This window comes from Cebus imitator, unplaced genomic scaffold (assembly GCF_001604975.1).
Source record: "Cebus imitator isolate Cc_AM_T3 unplaced genomic scaffold, Cebus_imitator-1.0 Scaffold289, whole genome shotgun sequence".
In the NCBI taxonomy this organism is placed as follows: domain Eukaryota; kingdom Metazoa; phylum Chordata; class Mammalia; order Primates; family Cebidae; genus Cebus; species Cebus imitator.
Window position 1 is genome coordinate 1055626 of NW_016107604.1, and position 11389 is coordinate 1067014.

Here is an 11389-nt window from a genome sequence, read left to right on the forward strand (position 1 = left end):
CAACATATTGCATGTTACCCTTCACTAGTGACCAAGTTGTTTCTTCAACAAAGCAATAAATAAAACATTATCTTCTAATTATATATGAGATGCTAAATAAAAGATTTACCAAAAATGGAAGTTAATGCTTTCTAAAACTCTATATGCAATGTTTTCATACTGTTTATTGTAAAATTGCCAAAACATATATAAATACCATATAAATAACATTCTGAATATGTTCAAATTACAGAAGCATTACCCAAAAATATCATCACATATCTGAAAAGGTAACTTTTACATATGAATAATGCTCCTCTTTTTTGCATAAAGATGATGTCAACCAACCTATCATTGGAAGGACATTAGACTATGAGAAATTTTTCCAGTTGTGGTGAAGAATTAAATTTTAAGCCATCCCGTTTCCTAGTTCTTCATGTATAAGGAGGTAGCTAGTTCATAAAGGTCACCAATTAATGGTTTTCTACAAAGAAAAGCAAACCAAATTATCAAACTAGCTGAAGAAAATAGTCAAGCAAGAGTCTGTGTAGTCAATGGTGTGGCTGACATTCTCACATCCATTTCTAACCACACCCTCATCCCCATTATTGATTTGAAAGGATTATCAGTTTCCTGGCAATCTCAGTGATTGTTTTAGTCCAGAAATGGGCACATGAGCTCAGGCAGCCCAATCACCACTGATTTATAGATGACAGACATGGAAAAGGTTCTCCGTCTACTAATGGATGTGAACAAAGAAGCATATATTACCAACTGCCACCACAAGGGAAGTATCTTAGGATGAAGCCCACAGAAGAAACACACTGAAAGTAACTGGCTCCTTCTAGACTTCAAACTATGCCTAGAGAAAACCCCACCTATGAACTTCCTATTATGTGAAGTAATAAATATCCTTATTGTTTAAGCTAGAATCAAGTATTTAATACTTGTGCCTAAAAACATTCTGAACAACAGAAGACTTGGTTCCTGAGAATTTTGTGCAGTCACCATACCAAACCTGGAGATAGCCCTTTTAATGATATTATAGAATTTCTACAAATTCGGAGGGCATACTTTCAATAATTTGATGAATTATATATATATCATCTGGCTTCATTAAAATTCTCTTTTAGGATTGGGAAGCCTTTAAAAGATAGTATGATTTTTTTGAAGCAAATAAAACTGAGGTATAAGAAGTGCATGTGATGTGAAAAGATGTTACCAAAAAAAACACACCCCAAAGAAATAAAAAACTAAAGAGAAAAAATTTTAAAAAAATTTTTAAAGAAGTTCATGTAATTATCAGTTGGGAGAAACATGGCATCCATACGAAAATATGGTGAACTGAGAAATAAATATGAATGCTCAAATTCAAAGTCACAAAGTTAATACTCTAAATGGCAGGAACAGATTTGTAATTGATCCATTTCTTCCATAAGCATTTGTTCCATTTCTTCCATGAGCGCTCTTTCTACTTGTTTACACATTTTATCAACAATTATACTCTACCTTCATTATACTTAGCATCTTATTTTAGGAAGATCTTAACATACTGTTTCTTAATCAGAAAAACACATTATTAAAACTTTAAAGGTACACTATACAAGTATCCATCACCAGAGTCTCTCTAGTAATACCCTTTTGACCAAAGCACATTCCTTATTCCTAATCTTTAAGTTACTTATCCATGAAAACTCCCAGTCTACTGTAACTAGAATTTTCTAAAGTCCTTAATACAGAAGGAGAGAAATCAGTTATTTGGACATCTTCATAATGCTTAAAGCCTGTTTAAGAATGATTACAGAAAATGGATTAAAGAAATGGACAATTTTCAAGAAGCCAAACAAAATCTATGATTGGAAAACACACATTTCATGTTCTTATACTATAAATATTCCAAATATTCCAGGATGGAGTATTGTCATTTGACAGGCAAAAGACAAAAGAAGAAAGAAAACTTTCCAAGCTCTAACTTAAGGCTTCTCCACGTTAGCAGCTCTTGGCATGTAACTTGCCCCCTGGCCATTTGTAACTGCTTAAGAATTGAAAAAAACAAAGCAAATTTTGCCCAAAAGTGACAGAAATGCAACAAATGACCAACTGCTTGAAGGAAGGAAGAATGGAAGAAAAATCTATCACTGGCTAGAATTTCAGGGAACTTATAAATGGGAAAACTTGCAGCTCACAAATACAAAGAAACAATTTTTAAGAGTTTCGAGATTTTCATATTAATGTCAGGAATGATTATTATACTCCTCTAATTTCTTACTTCTGAAATTCTTACTATCTATCCTTTAAGTCTCTTACCTCTAATTTATATCTGTTTATATTTTTGCTATATACTTTGAAGTAATCTGCTACCTGATTTTCTAATTAACTCAGTGACTCTTTTGCCTATAATTTACCACATATTCATAGATATTAATACATATTATCTATTAATTAACTGCTCCTAAGATCCATCACATATATTTATCTGAATATATATATGCTTGTGCATATATATGGTGCCCAGGGTTTTGTATCTCTCAGGTTGTCCTCCAACCCACAGAAGTGAAATCACTGCATCATCGCCACAGCTGAAGGCTTATCTGTCTGAGAGCCCCATGAGCCATTTGGCTTAGGGGGTTAATGGGTTAGCTTTAGAATTAGGGGTAAAAAGGAAGTATAGTAGACACTGTAAAGAACACTCATACACCACTTCAAGAAAGAACTGCTGGGAGTTCAGCTTGCTGAAAGCCTCTGTGAGATTCTACAGAAGCTACTTCAGTTGCAGAGAGCCAACTTGTCCATGATCATACTTCTTCCCAGGCTGGCCCATGTTCAATATGGAATAACTGGAGAATAAAGGCATGGCTATCTTGACCCAACTTGGTATAGCTCTCAAGGGTCATTCTGACTCCAGAGCTTCCCATGAAGTTAGTAAAGGCTGCCACAGCTTAATTTCTCCCTCTGTCCAATATTGGTTTTATCCTCCACCTTCCCAAGCTGTTGAACATAAAGCAAACTCCTTACTAAACATCTTGTATGCTACACTTCCTCCTGAGGAACAGAATGTACAACAACAGGCTGAATGCACTGAGCCTCTATTTTCCCACAATCCCCTACCTAATTACTATTTTAAGACTTAAAATAAATTCCTATAAGCAAAATGACCAAATAAAGTGACAGGACTTTTTTTTAAACTCTTCATTTACATCACCAGCCAGAAAGGCTAAGAAAATGTTTTACAAAGCTTTTTTTCCTTCTGTATCAAATTTGTCTGAAATAACAGAAAAGATAAATGATTACCAAATTATACCATCTTCAGACCAAAATTTTTTCTGGAATTGTTATAAGACAGAAAGTAGATGAGAGCAAAATGACAATTAAGGGTAAGAGAAACCACACCCCAAAACATACACAAAACAGGTCCTACCATTTTCTACTGTAGAAATATAAGCTCCCCTCCCACCCCCCGCAAGGAACTAAACTCAAGAGGAACACCAAGCTCAGGAAACTTTCCTCAGAAAAGATGACTATGAATCAGGGCAAATAATTACAGGGCTGTCTTCAGAAAAACAAGGCTAGCAAGTCGCCTATGTACATATACCTGAGCAGTTCACTCACAAAATTACATGTTTATTATACGGTTTATTCCAGGGAAGCTATGGTTTATAATGTGTTCTCTAAAAATAAGTATCTATTTGCCCAGGGTTCTCTTATTCTGTACTGGTTCCAAAGAGGAGGAGGAGGAAGCAGCCAAAAGTAACAAACGTCTCTATAAATTGGTAATCTTGAGAGTATGAGTGTGTGTTGAAGAGGACCTGAGAGGGCTATTAGAGACCGATTCTAGTTTTGGACTTGCAGAAAGTGAAGAGAACAGATAGAGAATTTTTTTTAAGGGGAAATGTGCCTTAAAAAGCCTCAAAGAGGATTTTTAAAAATAACAAACTACATCTAGGAAATAATAGAAACCACCAGCTTGAATATTAAAATATACTGACTATATCTGCATACCCCCGCATTCATTTTCTCCTTCTTCTTCCCCCTACTACACATTAATCAAGCTGCTGACTACTTATCAATGGCCAGATCATCTACACAACACTAAACAAAGCACATGTTTTCAAGGACTTAATCCTTAAGATTATCCTTCTCTTCTCTTACTAGATTACTCTCACCAGCTACTTTGCTAACACAGTCTAGCTGCCACATGCCCTCCCTTCTAAAAAAGAAAACACATATCCAAGATGAATGCCCCTGATTCATTACCTTCATATCCAAAATTTTTATAAGTGGCCAGGCACAGTGGCTCACATCTGGAATCTCAACACTTTGGGAGGTTGAGGTGGGAGGATGGCTGGAGCCCAGGAGTTCAAAAATAGCCTGGGCAACAAAGCAAGACCTCTGTCTCTACAAAAAAAATACAAAAATTAGCTAGGCATGGTGGCATACACCTCTAGTTCAAGCTACTCTGGAGGCTGAGGTAGGAGAATCATTTGAGCCCAGGAGCTTGGGGCTGCAGTGAACCCTGTCTCAAAAAAAAAAAAAAAAAAAACAATTTATAAAAGAAAAATAAAGCTATAGTCATAGTCTAACAGTGTTAAAAGTTAACAGATTTACTGTTTAACAACCACTAAGTAGCAAGTACATACAGCCCCATATGTAAACCTAATTTTCAAGTCTAGGTCTCTCTGTACATGCTCTAAAATTAGCATGTCCTCCAACTACATAAAGGTGCAGCAATAAAAAAGTAGCAGATTGTATAGAATTCTACAGGCATACCTCGTTTTATTACACTTCGTTTATTGTGCTTCACAGATATTTACGTTCTTTACAAATTGAAAGTTCATAGCAACCCCGCGTAGAGCAAGTCTATTGGTGCCATTTTTCCAACAGCCGTGTGCTCACTTAATGGCTCTGTGTCACATTTTGGCAAATCAATATTCCAAACACTTTCATTATTACTGTATCTGTTATGATGACCTGTGATCACCAATCTTTGACGTTACTAATGTAATTGCTTTGGGGAATCATTAACTGTGCCCATATAAGACAGTTAATTGATAAATGTTGTGTGTGTTCTGACTACTCCACCAACAGGCTGTTCCCTGGTCTCTCTCCCTCTCCTTGGGCTTCCCTATTCACTAAGCCACAACAATATTGAAATTACGCATATTTAATAACCCTACAATGGCCTCTTAGTGTACAACTGAAAGAAAGGGTTACACAATTCTCACTTTCAATCCAAAGCTAGAAACCATTAAGCTTAGTGAGAAAGGCACTTAGAGAGCTGAGACAGACCAAAAGCTAGTCCTCTTGTGCCAAACAGCCAAGTTATGAACACAAAGGAAACATTCTTGAAGGAAATTTGAAGTGCTACTCCACTGAACACACAAAAGACAAGAAAATAAAAACAACCTTACTGCTGATATGGACATGGTCTGAGTGGTCTGGATAAAAGATCAAACCAGCCACAACATTCCCTTAAGCCAAAGACAACTCCAGAGAAAGGCCCTAACTCTTTCCTGGGTTCTATGAAGGCCAAGAGAAGTGAGGACACTGCAGAAGAAAAGTGTGAAGCTAGCAGAGGCTGGTTCATGAGGTTTAAGGAAAGAAGCTATCTCCATAACATAAAAGTGCAAGGTGAAGCGGCAAGTGCCGATGGAGAAGTGTAGCAAATTATCCAGAAGGTCTAGCTAAGATTATTGATGAAGGCAGTTACACTAAACAACAGACTTTCAATCTCCATGAAACAGCCTTCTATTGAGGAAGATGCCATGTTGGACTTTCATAGACAGGAGAGAGTTATCAACATTTGGCTTCAAATTTGCAAAGGACAGGCTGACTCTCTTGTTAGGAGCTAATCCAGGTGATGCCTTTAAGTTGAAGCAATTGCTCATTTACCATTCAGAAAATCCTAGGGACCTCAAGATTTATGCTAAATCTACTGTCTGGGCTCTATAAATAGAAAAACAAAGTCTGGATGACAGCACATCTGTTCACAGCACAGCTGACTGAATATTTTCAGCCCACTGTTGAGAACTATTGCTCAGAAAAAAGGATTCCTTTCAAAATATCATTGCTCACTGACAATGCACCTGGTCATTCAAGAGTTCTGATGGAGATGTATAAGAAAATTAAAGTTGGGCCGGGCGCGGTGGCTCACGCCTGTAATCCCAGCACTTTGGGAGGCCGAGGCGGGTGGATCACGAGGTCAAGAGATCGAGACCATCCTGGTCAACATAGTGAAACCCCGTCTCTACTAAAACTGCAAAAAATTAGCTGGGCATGGTGGCGCATGCCTGTAATCCCAGCTACTCAAGAGGCTGAGGCAGGAGAATTGCCTGAACCCAGGAGGCGGAGGTTGCGGTGAGCTGAGATCACGCCATTGCACTCCAGCCTGGGTAACAAGAGCGAAACTCTGTCTCAAAAAAAAAAAAAAGAAAAAAGAAAATTAAAGTTGTTTTCATGCCTGCTAACGCAACATCCATTCTGCAGCCTATGCATCAAGGAGTAATTTTTACTTTCAAGTCTTAATTCTTTTTTGAGACCAAGTCTCACTCTGTCACCCAGGCTGAAGTGCAGTGGTGCGATCTCAGCTCACCGCAACCTGCCCCCCCAACCCCACTCCCCAGGTTCTAGCGATCCTCCTGCCACAGCCTCCCGAGTAGCTAGGACTACAGGCATGCACCACTGCACCCAGCCGATTTTTGTATTTTTGATAGAGACGGGGTTTTGCCTTGTTAGCCAGGCTGGTCTCAACTCTTGACCTCAGGTGATCCACCCACCTAGGACTCCCAAAGAGCTGGGATTAAGTCATGAGCCACAAGCCTCAAGTCTTATTAAAGTAATATATTTTGTAAGGCTATATAGCTGCCATAGTGATTCCTCTCATGGATCTAGGCAAAGTAAATTAAAAGCCTTCTGGAAGAGTCATCATTCTCGATGCTATCAAGAACATTCAAGGTCAAAATATCGACATTAACTGGAGTTTGGAAGAAGCTGATTCCCAGCCCCATAGATGACCTTGAGGGGTTCAAGAAGTCAATGGAGGAAGTAACTGCAGATGTGCTGGAAACAGCAAAAGAAACAGAAGTGGAGTCTGAGTGGATAAGAAACTGCTTCTTATAGATGAGCAAAGAAAGTCGTTTCTTTAAAAAAAACAAAAAAAAGAGAGAGTGAGTCTCACTCTGTCATCCTGGCTTAAGTGCAGTGATGTGATCCCACCTCACCGTAGCCTCGACCTCCCAGATTCAAGTGATCCTTCCACTTCAGCCTCCAGCGTAGGTCCATGCCACCACACCCAGCTAATTTTTTTTTAAGATAATGGGGTCTCCAGGCTGGTCTCAAACTCGTGGGCTCAAGTAATCCTCCTGCCTTGGCCTTCCAAAATGCTGGAATTACAGGCGTGAACTACTTTGCCTGGCCAAAAGGAGTTTCTTGAGATGGAATCTACTCCTGATAAAGGTGCTATGAACATTGTGGAAATGATAACAATGAATTGAGAATATTATGTAAATTTAGTTAACAGAGTAGTGGCAGAGTTTGAGAGGACTGACTCCAGTTTTCAAAGAAATTCTACCGTAAGTAAAATGTTTTCAAACAGCATCACATGATACAGAGAAACCTTTCATGAAAGAAAGAGTCCACTGATAGGCAAAGTCCAATGTTTTCTTATTTTAACAAACCGCCACAGCCACCCCAACCTGCAGCAACCACCATCCTGATCATTCGGCAGACATCAAAACTGATGCAAGACCGTCCACCAGCAAAAAGATTACAACTTGTTGAAAGCTCAGTTGGCTGTTAGCACTTTTTAGCAAGAAAGCATTTTTTAACTAAAGTATGACATTTTTTAGACATAATGCTACTGCACACTTACAGTGTAAACATAACTTTTATATGTAATAGGAAACAAAAAATTGGTTTTATTACAATATTTGCAATAAATTGCAGTGGTCTAAAACCAAACTTGCGATATCTCCCAGGTATGCCTCTATTTTTTGTACAATAGTTTCCTTTAAATAAGTTTCCATTTTTAATTAAAGATAAAATATCTAATGGAGTATTAAGTAATTATTAACACCCATTACCCTGTTGGACTGAAACCATTTTGCTAAGTCCTAACCAATGTCACATAATCTGAAAACCCATGAGGTGCCATCCATCACTTCCTCCCCCTTTTACAGATTAGACAAGATGTCAGCAATGTTTATGTATAATCTGTTAAAGATAACGCAGCTGTATATAATAGAGCTGAGCTGAGAAATAAGCCTATATTTCAAACCTCACACAATATGCCTCAGACTAAAATTGCATTTTCATTAGGAAAACATTCACTTGACCTAACACAAAAGTCGCATGATAAAACATCAACATGAACAACTAACAATCCTTCACTTTAGCCCTGAAACTATCTGCCAGGTGTTTTGCCCTCTAAACACACTTGTTGAAAACAAGCGTAACACCTCCATCCACTCCACATCAAAATGTTTACTATCATCAAAACGTTAAAATGTTCCTGGTTATAATAATAATTTTCTTTTAATGTGGATTTTTCCTTTGGTATCGGACGGGTGGGGTTTTGGGGTGCTTTTAACTTCCTAAATGAGTAATGGTCTGAGTTGGCAGCCCGGTACCATAAAAAAGGGCAAATCTTAGGGACTACTTTGAGTTATTTATCTCACTCATTTCTTAAAGGAAAAATATTTCAAGTAAATTTTAAAAACTGGTGTTATCCAAGGCTCATCTGTGATCATCTCTCTGTATTACTTACCTTTATCTGTAAGTTACCAGATAACACGGCTACTTACAGATCAGATTTTCATTCAAGTATTTTTGGGCTAAAATGGAAATGTTTCAGGATAAAGAAAATGCTGAGTTTTTGTTACCTTTCCAAAGTATCCATCAATGTACAAATATCTATATCAAAGTAACTTACTTTCTGCTATGGGAAGGCCTTTCAAGGGCAAGGATTTTCACAAGGCAGAACAAAACTGTACTGCACATATAGGTGGTTTTCACTTTTACTGAATAGCCAAATTATTGATGATTTAGATGAAGTTATGACATTTTTCCATTTCCATCTTCTCCACTTTCCTTTCTCACTGTTTAGTATGTTCACGCACTTAGAATTTCTTAGCATAGTACTCTTGATAAAGCACAAATAATTACAATCCAACACATGTATAAATCAAACAATAATGGACAAGAAAAAAATTACCTTTTGGATAATCTTCCAATAAGAGGTTGAAGTGACCTAATTGACAAAAGAAATCAGACTCCACTTTTCCTTCAGCTTTTAAGATTAGAGATTCATAGCAGCGAACAGCCTAGAAATAAAAAAAACACAAATATGTAAGCAAAAAATAAAGCCCTAAAATACATTTCCTCCCCGAGATAATGCATATAGCCTCTATTCGATCACCTAAGTCTGTATTGAAAATTTCACTTCTATCTCAGACATATTCAATACAGCATTCTACAGAAGGAACAGCTTCCCCATGTATTTATTAAAAGAGCCACTCATTATGGTGTAAGTGCTTTTCCCACTTATACATGAAAACAATACTTGCCAAATAAGATAATGTAGGAGCATTTTGACCATTTTATTCTTAAGTTGCAAGTCTAAATTACTACTGTGGTCCCCACTGATATAAACAAAACTGCTCTCAAATATCAATAATATGCATCTTTGGGAAGAACTTTATTGAATTATTTGAGATCTCATAGAATCTCTAGAGTAATAAAAATACCTACAATTTACACTGAACTGCTTTTACTGACTTTTTGCCGGAACCTCTACCAGTTTTATTTTGTTGTTGTTGCTTTTTTTTTTTTTTTTTTTTTTTTTTTTTTTTTTTTTTTTTTTTTTTTTTTTTTTTTTTTTTTTTTTTTTGAGATGGAGTTTCGCTCTTGTTGCCCAGGCTGGAGTGCAATGGCGCGATCTCGGCTCACCGCAACCTCTGCCTCCTGGGTTCAGGCAATTCTCCTGCCTCAGCCTCCCGAGTAGCTGGGACTACAGGCACGCACCATCATGCCCAGCTAATTTTTGTATTTTTAGTAGAGACGGGGTTTCACCTTGTTGACCAGGATGGTCTCGATCTCTTGACCTCGTGATCCACCCGCCTCGGCCTCCCAAAGTGCTGGGATTATAGGCAGTGAGCCACCGCGCCCGGCCTCTACCAGTTTTAAACTACCATATACTGCCTTTCAATGTCTTCACATGATATACTTCAAACACATTAACTTCATTTCTCATCTTACTTCCAACTCCAATACATGCATGTGCTCCCACTCTCACATTTCCTTCCCCAAAGAAAAAAATAACATTATTTTAACAATATCAATTCGTTTTTATAACACAGGAGGACTGCAGGACAAAATGAACAATGAAAAGAACATAGCTCTAGAGTCTGACCAAATTCCACTTGTCATTTGCTACAGGAGATCCTGTGGAATTTATCCTTTCTATTTTAATAACACTCAAAGAGCTGATAAAAGGAATAAAACTAGAAAACTTCTCTAAGGCTTTATCTCAATGTTCGGCACACAATAGGTACTTAAGTGTTTCTTTACCTTCGGGGGTAATAACAAAGCTCTAATTCTCTCAAGGTTCCCAATAATTTTGTCAAAATTTCCCCCATTAACAACTAAATACTCCATAACACTGCTCTGTTAATAGTGTGTCCTGGAGTCAATGAAGTAAGAAACGTGTGTGAATTCTCAAATCTCTCATATACTCCCAGGAACACTTGCAAGTTTGGTACCCACAAAGAAAGAAACTTGGCTAGTTTCTATTACAGTAAAAAACTCTTTCACTACCATTTCAAGAGCTTTGTTGAGATAAGAAAATGTGATGTGGGCCAGAGTACTCACTTTGAATGCCTTCATTTTTCCTCTCCTGTGAAATACAGAGCTTTTAATATAGAGTTTCAAAATGTATATCCTAACATTTACCTATCCTAAGCACATAAATAAATGTTCAACAAGTTTGGATAATCCATTCTAAACAAGTTGAATTCTAGGCTTAGTCTATTATCCTTAAAGCCTAAGGATTTCTAAAAGAACTTCTCTTCAGTTTCTATTCCACTCTTAGCTATATGTACCAAATCACAATCACTGAAAGCTAATCATTCTGCTTCCCTATAGTGTGAATGCTACACTTTAGTCTCAGAAATTACTATAATCTGAAGGTATGAAATTTCAAAATCCTCTTTGTCATATATAAGTCTTATCTAGCAGATGGATAGAGTATAAAAATACAATTTATTACAGTGCTTTTATAATGTCAAAGAAATTTTTAACATTATTAGGATACATTACAATTCTTAATTTTACATTAAATGACTTTCCAAAGCTAACAAGAATATTGTAAATAAAGTTCTCATTATAATAATGAGCATCTTTTTTTTTTTTTTTTTTT

The 11389-nt window shown here is 37.1% G+C and overlaps 1 protein-coding gene across 1 annotated transcript in view; it reads right to left on the reverse strand.

Annotated features, from left to right (window-relative positions):
* KDM6A (lysine demethylase 6A) overlaps positions 1-11389 on the reverse strand; it is a 197883-nt gene that overhangs the window by 119834 nt on the left and 66660 nt on the right. The window contains exon 3 of the mRNA XM_037729060.1: positions 9188-9296. Within this exon, the coding sequence (XP_037584988.1) occupies positions 9188-9296 (109 nt within the window). The remainder of the gene's footprint in view (positions 1-9187; positions 9297-11389) is intronic.